Source organism: Numida meleagris, chromosome 7 (assembly GCF_002078875.1).
Source record: "Numida meleagris isolate 19003 breed g44 Domestic line chromosome 7, NumMel1.0, whole genome shotgun sequence".
Classification (NCBI taxonomy): Eukaryota; Metazoa; Chordata; class Aves; order Galliformes; family Numididae; genus Numida; species Numida meleagris.
Window position 1 is genome coordinate 2,400,604 of NC_034415.1, and position 21,371 is coordinate 2,421,974.

Genomic DNA, 21,371 nt, shown 5'->3' on the forward strand with positions numbered 1-21,371 from the left:
ATTCTCTCAAATCTTGCCTGAAATTATTCCTTACTTTTCTTTCTGGTATAGTGCTGCCCTTTCGACGTGTTTACTCTCTAAATGCAAGGGACAGATATTGTTATCTTGTGAAAAACCTTGGAATGGCAAATGCTTCTACTCACACGAATCAGAGCATTATGTGCAGGACTATCTCCAGACAAACAATAGCACTGTTAAGAAAATGAAACCTTGATACCACTAATCATGCAAGAAGACACAAAATTCCCCTGGTTGCACTTTAGTCAGTTAATTTAATTTTACCATTTACTTCAGCGGAGCTTGTTTTTCATCAGGAGTATTTAATTCATTTATTTTTCTAATTTAAATCGGATGAGAAAAGCAGCACATGGACAATAATTTAGGCTAGAAATATGTCTGTAAGTATTGCATTGGTAGAGAAGGAATCCAACTTACTAAAGAATGCAGTGATTTACATAAGAAAAATGATCATAAGTTTTCTCAGTGCCCTAAACACCACTCTGGATCTTTACTGATTTTAATAATTAATGTTCATAGTATTTTCTTGCGGACAACACAGCAAAACCACATTATGGCTGTGATATGAATAATCACTTTCCTGCATTTACTTATTTTCTGCAGAAATAAATGCACATAAGGCTCGGTTTAAGAATTTCACAGTATACTTAAATTTCTGATCAAGCTGATTTGAATTAAGTCCTCCGTGCTAACCTTTTTCAACAGAACTTTACAACAGACTATAAAACTGTTGTTTAAACAATACTTCCCATAATTGCCACCAATAAATGATACCTTTTTATTGCCGTTAGAACGCTCTTGGTTACCAGTTTCCAGAGATCGCTGCAGTAATCTGTATATAACTTTGTGTTACGTTGTTAATAATTGTAGGGTTTTCTTTTTAGAATTCAGAAACTGGAAGAGTTTAAGAAAACATGCAAAATGCTGAGGATACACGTAAGTGAAATATTTAATGTCCATCATTCATAAAAGTTACATTGTTTACATAGGGTTCATTAGTATATAATAAAAATGTCATCTTAATGAAAGATTTTCTGGCAAGTTTTTATATGTTAATTTGTTTAACACACGCTTTGGCTCTACAGCTAAATAGGAATATATTTTAAAAAATCTTTCTGCAAATAGTTGCTCAATGCTTACAAAACCTCATTACTAATAATTGGTTATTGTCGCACTTGCTTGCCGGCTTGTAAAAATCATCTGCGTTTTAGATTGGGAATCTTAGGAGCAGCTATTCGTAATGTACTTGCTCGTTGCATAGTGACCTTGTAAACAGCTCAGGGATCCGCAAATTATATCCACATATTCTTAAAGTCATTGAAAGTTTTACATACTGCTTATGTTTTCATATATTGATGAAGAATTTGGGGGTTGTTTTACTGCTGATGCTGATGCTGATGGGATTTTTTTTAAAAACATGTCGGTTTTATGCAGCAGGTTAAAAAAATAAAAAGTAAACACCAAAGGAAATACTTTTCGCTGTGTAACAGTATCGCTGCCTCATTCTTTTTGATTTTATATATATAACATGTTGGAACTGCACTGTACTGCTTCTTTTCAAAAGAAAAGTTTAAATTAGCTGGAACAATTAGCTAAGTGTTTACATAAAGTTAACTATGTTTGCATCAAATAAAATGTTTATTAATGAAAGCTATTATACAAGAAACATCAAAGAGAAATTCATCATACAGAAATTTACACTATATGTGACAGATGGAAAAGTGCATGCAGATTTGTCTCATTTAAAAAAAAAGGATTCAGAAACAATAGTACTAAAGTTACTGGGTTTTGATTCCTATGATTTTGAATGAGTGAAAAGTTCTCTTTGAATTTACAAAAATCCATTTAACAGATATGACTAGTACACATTAGCAAGCAAGTGGAATGAATGCACTCAGATTTTATTTTACAAGTACTTGTGCTTGACAAATGTGATATTTTTAAAGAAAAGTTTTCTTCAAATATGGGCTGGGTAGATTGCTGCCAGGTTGCTCTGGTTTTATACATAGTTTCTCTAAATTTGTTTTTAATACCACACAATTTGTTGAAGCCTTCAGTTCTGTTAATTAGACACCATAAAATAACATATGTTTTGTTAACATTCAGGAAATGACATCAAGTCTTTTATTTTTATTTTTTGGCTCGATAGATTTTTAAATGTATGATTATCATAACCTAATATTGTCTTTGTCTTCACTGCAGTGGATTTCCGATCAAACTTTTCCCCTTCTTTTAATACTTTAGGGAATTTTCAAACGTCGGGATGTTTGGCTGTAATGCCCCATGATTTGTTCTCCCTGAAAGAAATCATAGTGACAATTTATTAAACTACAGAGCAACCTGGCTTTTCGGGGTCTGCAATTCTAGTTTGTGTTCAATATACCTAGCATTAAATCTTGCTTCATTTCATCATATTATTTAGGTTATATTTGTCATGCAATTACTTTAGCCGCTAGCTTTCTGACTTTTTTAGAAGTCTATGATGGGGTTTCCTTATCAAATCAGTGGGGCATTACTTGGCATGTTCAAAAAAGGGGGATAAGAGGCTAACATCTAAATTGCACCAGCAGTAGCATATACATAGAATAGTGAGAAATTGAAAGCCTAAGAAGGAACCGTACTTTAGAATATTTAAAAGGCCGTGTTTCCATGTTTAATACCAATTGTTCGCAGGCACCGTAAAAGCAAAGAGACACACCGGAACATGTAGGCTTTAAATTAAAAAATAATAATAATAATAAAAACTGATGGGAAATAATACTCCTTAGATTCAAAATGGTTTATTCACACAAATTTAATAGGATATATCACAATTGTTTGGTCCATAAATATTTAGGGGAAATAGTTTCTATACAATGCATTTATCAATAAACAAAGAAACATGGACAATTTTGCTAGACCACTTACTGTACTATAAACACGAAGCTCAATATATAAGATTATTGGATTTATCAACTATATCTGAAAGAGTGCACAACTGCTTTCTATGACATGTTTGTCCCCTCTAACAGGATACACCATAAAAAGAGTTTCAGAAATAAGAGGTAAAACAGTACAAAACTAGTGAGGTGTCAAAAGGGCTTAAAACAGTTAATTTAACAAACAACACATATATCCTGATTTTTCACAAACTTACTCCCAAGGTATATCATAAGGCACATAGTAGAACTGAGTTTTAATTAGTCTACTTAATAAAGTAGATCTCTAGTACCATATATTGTTCTGTCAAAGAACAAAATTTATAAGTATCAATATTTTTACCTGTAAAAGTGTATTAATAAAGATCTCAGCCTTACCAAGGTTGTTTGGTCTGGTTAGTGGTAAATGCCCATAAGATAATAGAAATAGGAAAAGTCAAGATTTAATATCCGTAGAAGATGATAACCATACTTGCTAAATATATAATGGCAAACACACCTTTCTTCTATTACAGTGTTAACATCTCTCCCATCATCTTTTTTTAAAAATAAGCTACTTTTCTGTGCTAATTTTCTAAAAACCCTGAGCAAAAATTACAATAATGCACTTTAATGTGGGCAGTGAACTGTCAATATGTAACCACACATTTATACAGCCAAAAAGGACACCTTTAAAATATATTAAATAGCCACTTCAACCACCAAAAAAGAGATTTGATGGTGTCTAAAAAGTGGGGTATATGTGCAAAGTTATTCTTAACAATCCACTAAAAGCAAGACATAGATCTTGACTGGTTTTTGTTCAGTTTTGTTTCTGAGACTCTCCACAATCTAATTGGTGTTCAACTACGATAAAAGGATACAAATGAACATTCACCACTGCCCAGACCATTCAGACTTTTAGCTTAAATAAAATTAAAAAAAGAAAGTTTGCTATTGTAAACTAAGAAATGTATTGAGATCAGCATCCACGAGGCTTCTGAGTTTATCTGCTTTAAAATTATTTGCTGCCAATTCCCAATTTCGTAAGAATTTTTGCTAACATTTTTTTCCTTTTATACAAAGTTAAAAAAAGGTAAAGCATATGTTAAAGATAGCAAGGAACTAAAGATTTTAAGTTCGTGTGTTAAACAAAGAGTCTGATACAATCTCAGGAAACGGCTACCGTAAATTCAAAATAGTAATGAATAGATTGTACTAAAATCACGTTCCTTAAACACCTTAATAAATTATATTTTGCTTATTTCCATTTCCCTGAAAAACTGTGATTTATCAAAAGCTTCTTTTAACAGTGCACGTGCTTGTGCATCGTTGGAAATCGTTTTTGTGCTCGCTAATGTAGCTGGACGACCCCTTGTTTGCTTTAATAGTGTGGCATCGAGGCCGAGTAGCAAACTGCCCTCTTTTTTTTTATTTAATTCCAAATCAGTGCTGTTTGACTGCAGAATAGAACCCCTCCCTGTGCAATATGTCAGATCAGAGGGACTCCCACCTTGAGCTGTTGCTCTGCTTTAACGATACCCTTACAGCAGCAAGCTCATTCTGGAGGACATTTCCCACCCTTGCCCTCCGTAATTCGCAGAGGTGAACTCGGGGACCCACAGCCTCGGCTGCTCTCGATGGGTCCCACTCCAGGCCCCCACCAGGTGCAGCCCTAGGTGTGGGCCAGGCACAGGGCTGAGTGTGGGACTGCAGGGCAGCGCTCGGCCTCACAGGGCTCCCAGCGTGCCCGGGGGGTCGGCCTTGGCACTAGCGTGTTAGAAAGAAGCACTGGGACTTGCAGTCTGACTACGTCAACGATTTAATCCACGTTGTATTTATTTGTCTACATTTAAAAAATAAATCGTACAAAACTTTTAGATGCATTATAAAAATAAAAGGAAATCTTGGGTTCTGGAAGTGAACATACAATCGTGAAAGCAGCATTCTTTTGTCTATAATTATACTCATTTTATCTGGTTATCGGGGAGGGAAAAGAAACTTCTGGGCTTTGTAGTAGTAGTGGTAATTGGTTTTTTTTCAAGATTGTGGAAATAAGTAACATACAATTTTAAGAGGCACTTATTAGAATGATTCAGAACTTCTCTTCGGTTGTCTGATGAATTAAAAAAAATTTGCGTACAATTTATCAACAATAGATGTTCATTTATTATAGCAACATATTACTTCAAACTCATTTGCCAAGTGGCTGCAGATGCTACACATCAAGCTGTTTATTTTCCCAAATATTTTGTGGGTTTGTTATTTTGTTTTAAAAAAAAAAAGGCTTGAAAATAATCGAAATAATAATAATAATAATAATAATAAAGAAGAAGAGTAAGAATAATAATAATAATAAAAAAAAAAAACGGCAATGTTAGAAAAGGTTCGTTAAGGTAGTTTGTGAGGGGCTCCCGGGTTCGTGGCTGTCCAAGTTAGAGGTCACTGATGTCACTACAGTGATAGTGGGATTGGTCAGGTCTGTTAAAGTGGTCGCAGTGCCGGGTGGAGTGAGAGCGCCGCTGTCTGCGGAGGGCGGTGCCGGAAGTGAGGTGCCGTCCGCTTTATCGACACCCCCATTCTCCTGCCGCAAAAGGTTCCTTCTGAATTTGGCTCTTGCGTTTTGAAACCAAACCTGCAAACCAATCCCAATTGATTTCTTTACCGATGCTTGTTTGTTTGTTTGTTTGTCTTTGTTCTTGCTTTTACGTCATCTTTTTGATGTTTGATTAGCGTGGCAAGTTGCCCACGTCACTCTACAGCCTCGCTTGCTACTGGTGGTACCGGCTCACAGGCAGGTCCTGCGCAAGGCCCGGGGCTCAGTGCCAAGCCTTGGGAAATCTGCTCGCTCACTCACCCAACAGAAGGAACTCTTTGGATGGCCACTGGTGTTCACTTCGGTTGGGGAAGTTTACGATCGAGACTCAAAGACGAAGGCAAAGGGTGAATGAGCAGATTTTTGCCAAGGCTTAAAGTTTATTTTAATCATTTTAAAAGACTGACAAGGAAGGAGGGGAAATTACACCGTCCCTGTCATACAGCTTGTTGATGTGGGTTACCTAGTCTTTCTTTTCTGCAGGGTTCACTGAAAGTGTTTTAGGTGATTTGTAACACAGACAAGCAATCACTGCTAATAGATTCTCTTTGTCCCTCGATCGCTGCCCTTCTCTGCGCACAGCGTACAACACGTACCTCACTTTAACTTCACTGAGCTAGCACATACATTTACACACATTTTATTAATGTCATTTGCTGGGCTCTTTCACGGGGAAGTGACTTTGCTATGGAGGCCCTTGGTAATAACAGGGAATAGGCCTGTCCTGGAAGATTGTATTTGTCCGAGTTTGCCTCCTGTATACTGAGGATATGCTCACTGAGGGGCCACGTTAACGGCCTCACAGGAGCCCAAGGGCTTCACTCAGTACATGTAAAATGAGTAGATTTGCTACCTCTGTCCTTAATAAGGTCAGCACATAGAGACTACAGATCCCAGGATATCTCCCAGGTTGGTAGACTCTGGAGACAGTTTCCTCATCTTGAGGATGCAACTACTTATAAATTGCGCTTCAGTATTTGGCTGCCTTCAGGTATACATTTGGCACTCCTGTCGTGTAATACCATACCCCTCTGCACACCCACTAGGGACACAGCTAGCAAAAGTATTTATATATTGCTCTTGTTACACATATGGGAAATGCTATTGACTGGCAGCAGTAGGGGAAAATTCTGTCAAGCCTGTGATGGTGGCTTCTTACCTGCAGAACTCTCTTGGTCAGGCCTGTTTTCTGGGCAAGCTGCTTGAGGTCCTTGGCATCTGGGTTGTGGTTGATAGCAAAGTAGGACTTCATGGTACGAAGCTGGTGGTGTTTGAAGGAGGTGCGCATGCGCTTTGTCTTCTGGGATGGGGGATAAGGCTGTTGGTCTCTGTCCATGTGATCTGCCTCGTTCTCATTACAACCTGTTCGATAAACCAAGCAGTGAGTTAGTGGCCGTGCCTCATGCAGGATAAATTAATCAAGGCAACAGTTGTGGCTAATGTACAATTTGGAGGGAAGGAAGCAAGCTAGAGAGCAAGAAAGGAAGGAAGAGCTAACGTGGTGCAAGACTAAGTATAAATGTGATCATTAGATGAGACAAAAAAGAACTAGAAGATGACCTTTTCCTTCTTAAAACATGCTATGTCCCCTAGGCCTTTACCTAGTAAGGGCGGGCATAGAAAGTTATCTCTCCTTTGGCATTTATTTTCAAACAAGTCTTTTCCCTGTGGTGATGGTTTTGCTTTGGGCATCCAAAGAGTCATTTGAAATCTCATTCAGATTTTGAAATCTCACTCATTGAAACACTCTTAGCTTGAGAGAAGAATAAAGGTCAAGCCAGTATTCTGAATGTTCCTAAGCCTTCCTCCAAATCACAAGTACCTTTAGAAAAGATTTACAGCAGGAAAGTTTGTTATGACAGTTGATCAGGAAAGCAGAAAATCTGGACTTTTTTGCTGATAAAATAAATGCTTTTGGACTCTGCCTGAGAGTTTAAGTGAACTGCTTGGAAACTTTTCCTCTGTAAAGCACCTCTAGAAAGCAATTGATCAAGGCTTCATTCAGGCCCTCCATCTCAATCCCAACCAGCAGCAGCTCTTTGCTGGTACTGATTTATGAGATTTCTGCAAGCAACCAGGTAAATAGTGGCTCCAAAATTTAAAAGACTTTCCCCGATTTCTCTGATTCCAGATTTCCAAAGCATCTGTGAATGATTATTTTGTTCCAGACTACACTTCTAAGGGTGTGACTTGTACCCTAGTGCTGCAGCTGTTCGTGGACTTGTGGCATCACCTCTTCGCACTGGGGAAAAACATGACAATATTGGCAAAAAGAAGAAGAAGAGGAAGAAGAAGAGAAGACGAAGAAGGAGAAGAAGGAGAAGAAGGAGAAGAAGAAGAAGAAGAAGAGGAAGAAGAAAACCACCTGTATTTTTCTTTTTGGCTTAAAAACAATTGGATTTCCTTTAGGATACCATTTTGTAATGATAGCTAACTTACACGGGAGAAAATTGAACACGTAATCATAGCAAGGAGTGCTAATGACTGAACAGATAATTGAAAAGATTTCAGAATATGTGTAAACTAGACGAAGTTTCATTAGTTGCTCATTTTAATTTTTGAACAGCTCTTGGATCTCAGATAGTTAGTGGATCATTTACTAGGCCAAGGTGATCCTGATTTCTCAGAAAAAAAGAGGAGAGAAAGAGAAAGCAGACAATAGAGAGAGACTGATGTTGACAGAGCTAAAAACAGAGGCAAAACAACTTGAAACCAAGAGAAAATAGAAAGCTTCTTGAAGGTGTTTTCTCTTTTGAATTATAAGGCAAGTCAGCGTGAACAGATGCCGTTAAGACACTTTGACAGAAAATCAGGTGAATATTTAATTATAGTTAGGTTTGCTTCTAGTCTTGGTAAGAAGCATATTGGCACTTTCAAACAAAGTAAAGTGACACTTCTGAAAACACCACGAGTTGAAATTTACCTTAAAAACAATTTCAGGCTAGATTTGGATTGTATTTACTCCTTGTTTTCACAGGCAGTCACACTGCCTTCAGTCAAACTGTGTGGGCAGTAACTCATCAGCTGCCATAAAGCAGAATTACCAGAATTCAGCCCTCCAGTTTTCCATCAGACAGTTGTAAGCTGCTTGTGTGTTTCCTTTTCCTTGGATCATTCTGGTGTGCAGCAAAGCAAACTTCCTCACACTCCTCTGTCCTGCTTGCTGCTTTATTTATTTATTTCATTTTTTACATCTGTCATCTACTTGGTTTGGGCTTTATTTTCATGAGAAAGTGAGAACGGGGCTTGGAGCATCCTCAGAGAACCCTTGTTCGTACAGTGATCAGATCCATCTCTGTTTTACCTGGGTGAAACAGCACTGTGTGGCTTTGCCACATCATCCTGCAGAACTTTATACGATTGCCTGGAGAACCAGGAGAAAGCAGAAAATTAGGCAAGATATTGTTGCTTATTTCTTTGCAATGGGATCAGGGAGTTGCTAATTTAATTTTGCTTTGGAAAGAACTAGAACAGTTTGCTTTCTACTGCCAAGAATTTTTCAAGTGAAGTCTTCTTAGTTTTTCACACACACGTACTTATAACGAAGTAAAGTAAGCAGCTCTTTGAGCAACAGCTGTGCAAAATATTTTCCTAGGTAAATCTTCTTCACCATCTCATTTCTGTATCCTGTGAGCTGTAAGTCAACACAGTTCCCTCAAAATATATATTAATTCTATGATATAAGAGGTAATATAGAGAAAGCTTTGAATGTTCTAAGTACTTTTGAATAGTTTCTTCCATTTTTTTCCACATTAATTCCAGACAGTTCACAAGCATGAATGGCTTTAGCTCACAACATTTTGAGTTATTTATTGTTGTGTTTCCACTTTACAGCTGAGAAGCAGAAATCAAACTGCTAAACAGCATGCAAAATAGAAAAGCTGTTGTAGATGCGGCAGCAGAAGCCCGTTTCCCACCCTGGCCCCGTGCTTGGCTCCTTCAAAACAAAATGCATGCACAGATCCGAGCCTGATACTGGAGGCTGTTTGTGAATACACGGATTTGTGCACACAGCTCAGTGAGGTTGTTCGCTTAATCAGGGTCAGCTGCACCGGTTCACTTTAGAAGTCTGATTTGCTTCTGTAACAGCCTGCCGTACCAACACGGCCAGCTTCGCCAGGCCCGTTCTGCCTCACTTTACTAGGGGAGGGAAGTGCTCGGTTCCCAGGAAGCAGGGAGCAGTAGGAGCACACTCGGTATGAGCGGAGTCTGCCAGCATGGAGCACTCAGTCCCAGCCGGACACGCTGGGGGCTGCAGGGCGTTAGGCTGCGTGGGGCCGTGCGGGCGTGCAGCACGCTGGTACCCCGGGGACACAGGGATGTGCAAGGACAGCTGCCGGAGCGCGAGGCAAGGGATGGAAGGAAGTGGCTGCCAATTACTGAGAGACTTGTTTCTTTCTCCTCTTTTGAGAAACAGTTTCATCAATTGCAACTCATTTCATAACTGTCAGAGGCTTGTTTTCCTCTCCTTGGATCTGCAGCACAGAGGGTCAATGGGCTGGAGTCGTTTGCACCAGATGCACGCTTTGGCTGCAGGCTGTATTTTTTCGAGACTGTGTGTCAACACTGGACATTGCTAGATAATGCTTAGAGCAAAAAATATAGCCCAACCGGATCGAATTCCTCAGCCATCTACATTAAGTGCAAGGCATCAAATCAGAGCAGTTTTCTTTGTTTGTTTGTTCTCAATTATGTGAGATCTCGATGAAGTGGGCTATATCTTCATAGTGGGCAGTGGGTTTTAATCTCACTTCGCAGTCAGTGAGTCTTTCATCCCCCGTGGGTGTAATGAAGGAGATTTTCAGGACTCGCACCCGAAAACTATGACCGCGTTCACAAATAATATCTCTCTGGTGTACTTAAGGGGTGTCTTATCATATCCACAACTTTTCTGATCCTAATTCTAACGGTAACTTGTCCCTAGAAATATTTCCGTTCGGGGACCTGGGGAATTCGGGTGGCCGAGTAAGAATTCGAGAGAGTGCAGACCACAAAGCAGGCAGATGGGGACCCCCCCGCCAGGGGCCGGCACTGAATGAACCGGGGCTGTGCCACAGGTTCGCTTTTCTTTAGCAGCTTTCAGGATTGATTGGAAACCGCTCCGTAGCCAGGGATTCCAATGTCATCTTCAATTAACAAGGAACAATTAGCGCAGTGATTACCCCTGCTCCGAGGTCTACGCATCAGAGGAAATGAAATAGCCTCGCACAGCCACCCCGTTCCCAGCCGCGGCCCGTCTCACAGCAGCCCCAGAGGACGTGCCGGGGCGGGCTGCAGGCTGCGCGGGGGGAGCCGGGGGCTGCTCACGGATCTCCGAGCAGCGGCCCGAACTGGGGCGGAGGGAGGGGGCTGAGGCCGGCGCGGAGCTTCCCCGGCCGCCTCGCCTGGGGCGGCCGCTGCCCGCTCTCTGCCCGCTGCCTCCGCTGGGGCTGCAGCTCCGCCCCAAGCTTTTGGGGCGGCGGGGGCTTTACGTTCGGATTTGTCCTCGCTACTTTCGGCTTCCGTCTAACGAAACTCCTCTTAAAACGCCTGATAGCACGTAAAGCTCCCTTCCGTCCAGCATCTAGCACGGGGTGTTCGGGAACGGCGTGGGTACAGAAGTGGCCGGAGTTAGGGAGGAAATTTAATAGAGGCCAACACTTGTTTCTTTCCTACCGTTAAGAGAGCAGAAACCGTTCCTGTTAATTGCATTTGTTAAGGCTTAGTTACGGGGAACAACATTTATTCGTTGGCCTCTTGTGCAGTTTGATTGTTTATGTGCCAGTAAACCGGGATTGTTTAGCCTGGAGAGTTCAGTGCTTTGAATCGGAGACCTGCTCTGATTGCCTGCACACCGCGCTGGCCATATACTATACTTTTTGTCCTCTAAATTTTTTTTTTTTTTTTTGCCGATCTTTTTGGGCACTTACAATTTGAAGTCTAAATGATGAAGTGTTTTCGTTAATGAAACACAAATAATGGGAACGATATCTCCGAGGTTTCTATAGAGAAAGAACGGCGAGGTTTTCTCTGCTTTTTCTGTTGTTTTTGTCTTTACCCTGGGAAGTGGCTAAGTTTGGGTATTTGACATTAATGGGCAAAGACAGCCTTCGAGGAGGGCTGCTGTTAGCTTTCCTGCAAACGCTCCAGCCCTCAGAGGGCTGCTGGTTTCATTTGCCAATGGTTACGCGAGACGGGGCCCGGCTGAGCTCCCCTCGCACCGCCCGGCCCAGGGGAAGCCCGAGAGCGCTCCGTGCCGAGGGGCGGGGGGAGGCCGGGTGCGCTGCCCACCTGAGTTGTAGTTGACGATGTCCACTCCCAGGGCAGGGCTCTTTCGTTTCCTGGGCCTCCCCTTCTGCACGGTGCCCGTGCCGTTGAAGTAGGGCAGGGCCAGCCCTCCGCTCTTGGCTGCCAACTCGGTGTAGCTCAGCTGAGGGGGGTATTCTCCTTGCAAAAGGGACTCGAAGTGGGCCCTGCAGTAAACCAGGTTGTCCTTCATGCCAAAGTGATCGCCTGTGGTCAGAGTCTTGTTGCAGGTGGTGCAGGTGAAGCAGCTCAGGTGATAAACCGACTCCCTGGCTCTCATGACCATTTCAGAGGCTGAGATCCCAAGGTGGCAGCGGGCACATCTCTGCACGGAGAACCTTCTGAGGGAAACAAACGGTGGGCATCAACTAGAAGGGTCAAGGAAGACCTCTCCCCGGCGCTGGCCGCCTCGCTCCGGCCGCGGGAAGTCGGCAAGGAGCCCGGGGCCGCGCGCGTCCCTCCCCGTCCCGGGACGGCTCCCGCTGTCCCCGCAGGCACCCGGAACCGCGGCCGTCGGGTAAACGCCTTGCGTTTTCCGCCCGGTTGACCTATTCGCTTTGGTCGTGCGGCGTGCGAAAGCTCCCCGCCGCCAGTGCGCGGAGAGAAACGTAGGCAGAGAGAAAACGAGATGCCCCCCTCCTTTCGTTCGTTTAGAGACCAGAAAGGCCGCGAAGGAGAGGAGGCGGGGTCCCGAGCCCTGTGGAAGCCGAACCGTTCGAGCAAACGGTGCCCGCTCGGCCCCGGCAGGGCCCCGCACGGTGCGGGCTTCGCCGCTGCCCGCCGCCCTCCGGGAAGCAGAGCGCCGGGGAAGCAGAGCGCGGCGATTGAAGGGAAAATTTCCGCCGGGCCGCAAGCTGCATTCCTGCGCTTACCCTGAGCAGCGGGAGCCCGAGGCTCGGCTCCTTTGCCCCTTCCCGTACCGCCACGTGCTCGGCTCCCCGTGGCCGCCCGCCCGGTGGGTAATCGTGCGAAACTTTTCCGATGGGACGCGTGTATACAGTGAGGGAGTAGCTGGCCGCAAAAAAGCTACTTTGCGAGATTTCCGTGTGGAAGAAAAGAGCGGTTCGGTTCGTAATGCTTGGGGAGGGGACGTGATTTTGAACCCGTGAGGACTGATTGCTGTACCTGTAGTAATCCTCCTTGCAGTAAATGCTGCCGTCCTTGGCAAAGCAGGTGAGTTCTGACTCCAAAGCCAGTTTACATTCACAGCACTTAAGACACCTGAGGTGCCATTGTTTGTCAACAGCCAGCAGGTAATATCTGTCTGAGATCTTCCCTCCACACCCAGCGCACAAAGCAGGCTTCTCGGGGCTCATGGGGGGCATGTTCTGCAAAACAACCACAGTGCAGGGATCAGGCACGGAGCGAGGCGGCCGTGGGGCTGCACGAAGGGACCCGCCCGGGCCCGGGCCGCAAAGTTCTGCTCACCGGGATTCGGCTTTCGCATTTATCCCATCGCACCACTCCTGACCGCCTCGTGTCTTTGCAATACGTGAAAGCTGCTGATTAGGCCGCAGCGGGGGGAGGAAAGCCGATTCTTTGAGTTTCTGAAGTTAAAGTCTGTAGTTTCCCCATCACTTTCACGTTTTGATATTAGAACGCTCCCGAAGAATGGCGTTTTCAAGTAGAGAAACACCATTTTGCCGCACTGGAAGTTTATGGCAGAGGGTGCACGCTTGCATCAATTTTTTGGTAAATTTTCCCCATGCTTAGAACAGCCTAACCCCGTGCTAGACAAAACCAGGCCCTTTAAAGCAGAAATCAGAGAAAGGAGACAGGTGGCGATGCGAGGGGCAGTGGTGGCGGACGCTCAGCACCCTGCCGGGCAGGGACACGGATTGGGATCACCCCCACCGCGCGTCTCTCAGCCCGAAGCGGCGCGGGTTCCCGGGCAGCCCCGGGAGCGCCGCTCGGGACAAAGGCGGGTGGAGGAACCGCGGAAACAAAAGCTCGGCCGGGAGGCTCCGAGCGGCGCCTGCTGAGAAAGGGACGGGAAAACGGCCCCGAAGTTCTTGTTCTAAAGTCGCAACTGTTTTAAAGTTGCAACTCCGCGTTCATTTTTTAATTCGAAGTCGTTTTCCTCGCCTCCTTTTACAGCAATTGAAAAAGCGAATGGAATTTACATTGCAAATTCTCATAGAACAAAGCGGGAGCTATCTAAGAGAAGGGGGAAGATCCCACGGCCGAAGCGGTAAGGCGGGCTGCAGGCCGCTACTCTGTGCGCTGTTCCGCGTGCGCAGTGGGCGGAAGCCCTACAAAGTTGGGGAGAAAGGGATGCCGTTCTCCATCGGCCGTGACATTAATGAAAACCTCGGACCTGGCACTAGAAGGGAGACGTGCTGCTAAGTGGAATAACCGGCCGGCGCTGCATTCGGAAAGAGCGGTGCCTCCGTACCGGTCCCGCACTCGAGACCAAAAATGGTTACGAGCAGCGCGCGGCCGCGGGTTGCGGGTCCGTCCGAAGGTGCCGGGGGGCACGGAGCGCGCACAGCCCCGCAGCCCATCTGCAGCCCCGCTCCCACGGGCACGGCGGCAGGACCGGGGCCGCTGCTGCAGCGGCTTTACAAGCGTCCCCGCTGCGATTTCAGACATTGCCCCCTTACTCCAGACAGCACACGCGGCAGCAGTTGTAAGACAAATGTCTAACGGAGCCCCGCAGACACTGCACCCAGCGCTACAGCAACAGCGGCGGGACTCCACAAGCGGGGCAGGGGCAGGGGCAGGGGCAGGGCAGGACAGGGCAGGGCAGGACAGGACGGGGGTAGGCAGTTTCTCCCTTCCCCGAGGCCGGACTGTGCCCCATGTGGGCCCACGCTCGCAGGGATCCCTCTCCAGGGGGGCCGGCTGTTTTCTTACCGTTTCTCGGCCGTTCATTTGTCCCGCTTTGGCCAGGCGGGACTCGGTCTTGGATCGCCTCTCCATCTCCTCCATGATTCCTTGGATGTGGCCTCCGGAGATCCCGTGGAAAAGCATGGCTGGGGGACGGAAAGGACAAGTATTTTCTTCTGCTCTGCACCCCACTATTTCCATATACAGACCCCAGAGTCTTTAGATCATCCAAAATGTTTACACCGAGGCGCACGGCACAGGGAGGGAGGTTTCAATAGGAGCTTCTCTTTGCTCAAGCACCGAGGGCTTCCTGAAGGTGTGCGGAAAACAAACAAGGGGAAGAAAACGTAATAATAATTAGTTTGAAAAATCAAAGAAGAAAAGCGAGCTAAAGGATCTGTTACTGTTCTGGAAAGCCGGGGCTCCTGACCGGAGAGACTCGAACCTGGGGCAGCAGAACCGGTCGGGAGAGGATATAGTTTTGAACACAAAGAAAGCAAAAAGAAGTGCTATTTTCAAGCGGTCCCTGGTTGCTTTAAAGTTCCCAGTGCCTGTAGGTTGGATTTGGGACTGCTGCCTTCCGGAGCTCTGTCCAATTTGTTAAGAGACTAAAGCCAGCCCATTTTTGATAATTTAGTAGGAGGAGTTCTCTCCCTTGAGCTGCCACTGATTTTTATTCAGACAACAAAGACCTGTCATACTCCTCTCAACCCCTAGTGATGGGCAAGCAGTGACAAACATCGCAGCCGGGCCTGTGGGTGGGGTGGGCTTTACTACCTCCCCCAAACGCCGAGTCCCGCGAGGCAGCGGCGGGGCCGGGCTCCCCGGGCCGCTCGGTACCGCAGGGACTCCGCGCTCCCGGGACCGGGGCTCCGGGGGCGGCGGGAGACGGGCGCTGCTTGGGTTCCGGACGGTCCTCGGTACCGCCCGCCCCGCCAGACGCCAGACCCCCGCCCTCAGCCGAAACGGGACCTCGCCTCCCCCCGTCCCTCGCCCCTCCGGCTGCGAGCGGTCATTGTGCGCAGGGGTCCGGGCGGCGCATTCCTTCCTGGCTAATCTCTCTCCTGCTCCCCCTCCCCTCCTCTCCCCTTTTTCCTACTTACTTTTCACACCACTCTTCCTTGCCTTTCCCTGGAACAGCTGCCGGCTGTTTCCTGACACCTCGATCCCTACCGAAGGATCTTCCTGGCGGCAGCTCCGCGCTCCCCGCTCCCTGGGGGACGCTCCGCACCGAGCCCCAGCGCGGCTGCTGGAAGGAGTGCCCCAGCCCCCACTTCCTCTGCAAAGCATCCCAGAGCCATCCTCGGGGGCTCCTCGAGTCACCTCTTCCATGTAACCCAAGATGCAGGCAGCCAGTTTCCCCCCTTCTCTTTCCCCTTAAGTAGCTAAAATTAATGTTATTTGCAGATTGAATGTTGCTACATTCCTCCGAGTGCCAGAATACAGCTCATAAAACACAATTTCACACAAAGATGAAGTCAATCAAGTGAAATAAGCCGGGATTTTTTTTACTCTGTTGGCACACTAGACCCCGGACAGCAGGGCTGCTATTTACTGTAAGTAATGTAATTAGCCCTTTTGGATGGAAATCAATGCGTTGTATGCGTGTGTGTGTTTTAATAAGAGAGTAATAGCTATAAAATCGACGAAGCTCAAAGGGGTGAGGGAATCTCCCTTAAAACGGGCAGAAACCCCCACGAGCCGTGGAGTCCTGCGGAGCAGTCCCGGTCAAAGATGAAAAGGGAAGAAAAAAAAAAGAAGACAAAAAAAGGAGAAGGAAAAGAAAGAGGAAAAAAATGCGCGGAGGGGGAAGGAGGGGGGAAAGACGGGCTTTCCTTGGAGAAAACAAGTCAATTAGCACAACGAGCCATCAGGAAAAAATAAAGGAGGTGATTCGATCCGGGGCCGGGAGCTGTTCCGGGCCCCCTCCCTCGCGGTGCCCCGCTGCCCGGCGGCCGAGCCGAGTCGAGCCGGGCCGGCTCGGGCCGCGCAGTCACTTCGTGAAGCGGTGGCGGCCCGGGGGGAAGGAGGGAGCGGGGAGCGCAGGCGGCCAGCGCCGGGGAGAGGGCTGGGAGCCCTCGGCAGGAGCGCTCTCCCCGCGCACGGCGTCCGGCTGCGCACAGCCCTGCGCCTGCCCGGCGATGCCTGCCTGCCGTGCTCGCAACATCTCTTCTAGAGACGAGTTTAGTTTTAGTCATTGCGGTGAAATCTTTCCACTGTGGTGGCACGTTCTGGGTTTGGGTTGGTTTGCTGCTAGTGGGTTTTTGTTTGTTTGTTTGTTTGTTTCCTCCGACTGAAATGTTCCTTTATTCCCGTCCAGCTGTTTTGCAGGGGATCGCTGCCCCCGCCCCAGAGCAGAGAGCGGCTTCGCGTTGGCTCCGCTCTTCCCCCCGCGCCGTACAGCACAAGCAGTGCTCGCGGGTACCGGACACGGGCACCCCGAACCCCGTCCTCCCTGCGCGGTCCCTCCGTGTCCCTGCCGGGCCGGGCGCTCGGGGCAGCGATGTGCTGCAGGTGCGGGGCCGAGCGCCGCTCCCTGCCAGCACCGAGCCCGTCGGTGCGGCACTGCCACCTCTGCCAGGGCTCGGCGGCGCCTTTAGGAATAATTGGGCAGGCTCATAAGCAAAGTCAGGAACGACGGAACCTCCTCCAGGCGGGCGCGCTTAATTAATGAGAGGGCCCTTCCCTTCTGCTCCATCAGGTAGCGTTAGGGATCCGTCGCTCCGCTAACGGAGGCCGGAGGTTTCTAAAGCGCTTACTGATTAACGTGCTGCTTACCTAAAGGGACACCAAAAGTTTGTCGTTAGCATCGGATGTGAGTTCTCCGTTTCCGAAGGCCCGCGGCAGCTCACGGTATACCCGGCTCGCTGTCCTGGCGCGTCTCCTCTACGGGCACGTTGTGGGGGTGCCTCGGGCCGGGCTCTGCCGGGACCACTGCCCTTCGAGCAGCGGATGAGAGCCCGCAAAGGGGCATCTAAAGCCCAAATCGAGCTCTTCATCCCCTGTGAAGCCGTTCGCATTAGCACTTGGCCTCCGAACGCAGTTTCTCGTTGCGGGGTGCCGCAGCACTTTGGGAAGGCATCAGATGGGCAACGTTCGAGGCGTTTCAGGCAGTGCCGGCTTTCTCCTTTCCTTACACGCTCGGCCTTTGCAGAACTCCCGAACAGTGGGGCCGTGGGACCCTGCAGCCCTGGGCAGCCCGCGGCGGCCCGGCCCGCCCTCCCCGGCCTGGCTTTGCCATCAGCCGCCCCCCCGCAGTCCCCATGCGCTCCGGGCGGGCTGCGGCACGCGATGCCGGGACCGCTCCGCTTTAGAGCTCTCATTCTTCTCGGCCACGGGCTCCAGGCTAAAGCCTATTACAGCGTGAACGATCCTGCGCTCAGATCGGGGGATTTAGGACAACGTCTACATGCAAATTAATAATTGACCAGCAATAATTAGAAGAGAGGGGAGGGCACTGCGGCAGGGAGGGAGCAGGGGGCAGAAGGAGTTTGATTCAGCCCCCCCTGCTGCGAGCAGCGCCAGGAGCACGGCCGCGGGGGGGCACCGGGCTCGGCCCCGCTCGGACACTCGGACACCTGAGCCCTGCGGGCACTGCCCGGCTCATCGCGTTCGGAGGGTCCGAGCGCACAAACAGCGACAGCGGACGGCGGTGCCGCTGCCCGAGCCGGGCGCTCGGAGCCGGGCCTGGCTTCGCACCCTATCGCTATTTTCTGCTCTGCCAGCTCATTGCGGGGCACGGGGGCTGCTGCCGCTCGGCCTCATCGCTCTGTGCAGTTCGCGGCTGGGACAAGAGTCTGGGCACAGAGACAGAGAATTTGAGTCGAGTCGCATCTCTCTGTGGCGGGACCAAATGTAGCCAAGGTTGCTTTCTGCATTTAAATTGATCGCTTTATGTATATGTATAAATGTTTAATCTCGGTATCGTTTTAAATTCCACTCTGGTTTTTACCGCCACCGCCTCTCTCTAGCGCCGCACCCCCGGGGCAGAGCCGCTCGGGGTCACCGCCCCGACACCCTGCACCGCTGCCCCCGGCCGGGCCGGAGCTGCTCGGGCACGTGCGGGGCTGCGCTACCCGCACGGAGCATCGCACCTAGAAAAGCAAAGCTCGGAGCGCGCGGTAGTCTGAAAACCTGTGCATTAAGCCGCGTATTCATTCGCAGAAGGAGATGATATTGAAATTACCGACCGCGATGTGCTTAGCGTGGCACTGCCAGGGACACGTCCCCACGGTCAGGCGGCAGCGAGCAGGGCGGCGGATCGCCGTGTGCGCACAGCGGCTCTGCTCACCGCGACGGAGCGCAGCCGGGAGCTCCTCGGCGGTTTGACGGTAACCCCCGTCGAACGCGCGCTCCGGGTGTGATTTAGCCGTCGGAAAGTACCGTATTTTGCTGCTTTGAGGAAGGATGCTCCTAAAGCCTAGGTTTACAGACGGGTGAGGGGAGCCCTTCCGTGGGAAGGAAAAAAAAAAAAAGATGAGAAAGAAAAAGAAAGAAAGAACACACCTCCGTATTTATTAAACAGAATGGCTCGGACTTCCCAGGCTGCTGTTTTTCCAGATTAAAACACCCGCACCGAATGCTGACTGCGAATACACCTGGGGGAACGACCATTCTGGGCTGTTGGCTTTTTAAAAAACAACGCCACGGCAAAGAAACACCCGCAAATGGCATCGTGAGGTCTGAATCGCCGCACCGCTTACAGAGGATCACGCAGGACCTTACCTTGCGACCTTAGGAGCTTCTTCCCAAATTGTGCACTCCTTTATGAGCGCCGAAGGCTGGGGTCTGGGTGGGGAGAGGCGCGGTGCTCAGCCGGGAGATGGAGGTGGGTCCTTGTTCCTGGCGGAGGATCCCTATGTTAATTAAAATAAACAAGCTGCTGCGTGGAAGGATTGTTTCCCTCTCCCCCTCTCGCCTCTCTCCCCCTCGCTACATCACCTCTGATACGGAATTGACGCGAATTTCTCACCTCTGACCCCCGCAGCACACCCGTATTACCGGCCTTTTCTTTGCTGCCTGCTTCAAAATATTTATTTCGAAACAAAGCAAACAAATATTAATAAAAAGAACGAATGCAAACAAAAGCGGCTCCCACCTCTCAGCTCTGGCCGCTTTGCTGGGTTTTCCTGCTTAGCTGTCTCAGCTTCTCAGTAATCAGGTGAGGTGTTAATGGGAGCTGGTTGTAAATAAAACTAATAAAGCAAAGAGCATATTAGGAAATTAAAAAAAGGCGAGGGCTGGGAGGCTGCTAAAAATATTGCAGCGAGCGGAGCGGTTCCCCATCATGTCGCTTGGATCGTTCTGTGCTTATTCACAGCTGAGCAGCGAACCCCGTGTTGTTGCCATCTCTCCGCATTTTTTTTTTCCCGAATCGTGCTGAACCAGCCGCGGACTGCAGCAACCCTTCCCACTTCTACAAAAAGCCTCGCAAATGGAGTCGCTAAACAGCAAACTTCAGCCTGATCTGATGTGATATGATATACGTACTCGCGGAGCAACCTCGCTTTGCCAAACCCGATGAAATTGTGAGTTGTCATGCAATACTACGCAGTCAAACCTGGGATAATTGAAAAAGTGAACCCAATTTAACCCATTAGAATAAAATCAGATGCCAAGTTGAATCGGAATCATTGCTTCTTAGGTGACAGGACTGATGACAATTGATCCACCGACTCAAAACAACAGAAAAATAGAGGCTCCAGGCTCGCGTTTGACACCCGGAGCCGCTCTCCCCGCGGTCTGATGCCTGCCCGGCTGCGGGCGGCTCCCACCCGGCCTTCCCCGGGGCTTTCTCTGAGCGCCCGTGACAGTCTCAGCTCCTCTCCCCTGAGCCGTGTCACCGTCAGGTCGACGTGGCCAGCTTGGTGATCTATTCATACAAAAGGAAAGGGAAAAAAAAAGAAAGAAGGAAAGCCGGCAAGGGATGCTAATGATCTGCCCGTGGAAGGGAATCGGGCGGCGGGCGGAGGCAGAGCTCCAAGCAGCGAGCGGGGCCCCGCCGGGAGCCGCGCCCGGAGCCCGCTCCGCCCCGCGGGCAGTAGAAGGGTTCCGCGGAGAGGCAGCGCGCCCGGAGAAGCGCTCGGGGAGGTGTCGGGAGATGGGGGCTGTTCTGCTGGCGGAAGGAGAGCGGAGAAAGCCCCGCAGGGCGGGCTCTGTGAACAGGTGACACAGGGTGTGCCGTGCCGGCCGCTGGGCCGGGCCGGTTTGATCCCCCGGGTGGCGGTCAATCGCTCCTCAGCGGGAAGTTTAAGCCGGGGCGGCCCTGGGGATGGAGCAGCCCGGGCTGGCGGCGGGGCGGCTGTTGCGTGGCGGCTCGGCGCCCTGCCCCGCTCCCTACCGCGCCCGAGGCGTTGCCTCTCTCCCGGCTGCAGGGACACGGGCCGGGCTCCAGGACAGCCACCTGCTGCCAGCGCTGTGCCCGCGGTTACAAAGTCCCTCGCCGGAAGGTCCCGCAGGCGACAGGAAGCGGGTCGGGGGGACCGAGGGCCGCGGTCTGTCCCCGCTGCCCACTGCGGGCACGGCCCGGGCTGCGCCGGACCCACGTTCGAGAACAGCCTCCAGTGCCCCCGGGACTCCGGGCTCGCCCTGCCCGGCGTGTGGCCCCGCTGCTAACAGGGCCGGGGGAGACTTCAGCTCTAAAATGAGCTTCTTTCCCTTCTGATGGACGTTAATATACAAACGAAATCCATTTGGATGTGTTCTGTTACCAGAAGGCTGCGCTGACGTTCAAATGATCTAAATCT

General features: G+C 49.1%; 1 protein-coding gene across 2 annotated transcripts; it reads right to left on the minus strand.

Moving 5' to 3' along the window:
- On the minus strand, window positions 917-15,410 carry LHX9 (LIM homeobox 9). Of its 2 annotated transcripts, none has more exons than XM_021405484.1 (5): window positions 14,653-15,410; window positions 12,922-13,124; window positions 11,782-12,137; window positions 6,671-6,873; window positions 917-2,315 (listed from the first exon to the last, which is right to left on the minus strand). In XM_021405484.1, exons 1-5 carry the CDS (start codon window positions 14,824-14,826, stop codon window positions 2,259-2,261), a joined length of 993 nt encoding a protein of 330 aa, XP_021261159.1. In that variant the 5' UTR covers window positions 14,827-15,410; the 3' UTR covers window positions 917-2,258. The 2 variants fall into 2 exon arrangements, with proteins under 2 accessions (XP_021261159.1, XP_021261158.1); XM_021405483.1 differs by lacking the exon at window positions 917-2,315 and adding an exon at window positions 5,291-5,550.

What these genes read in the sequence shown, in the direction of transcription:
- LHX9 (XM_021405483.1), bottom strand. Translation starts at nt 14,826, where the DNA reads ATGGAAATAGTGGGGTGCAGAGCAGAAGAAAATACTTGTCCTTTCCGT. An exon ending in AAATGAACGGCCGAGAAACG is followed by an intron (nt 13,125 to 14,652) that starts GTAAGAAAACAG and finishes GTTGTTTTGCAG; the next exon opens with AACATGCCCCCCATGAGCCC. An exon ending in TGCAAGGAGGATTACTACAG is followed by an intron (nt 12,138 to 12,921) that starts GTACAGCAATCA and finishes TGTTTCCCTCAG; the next exon opens with AAGGTTCTCCGTGCAGAGAT.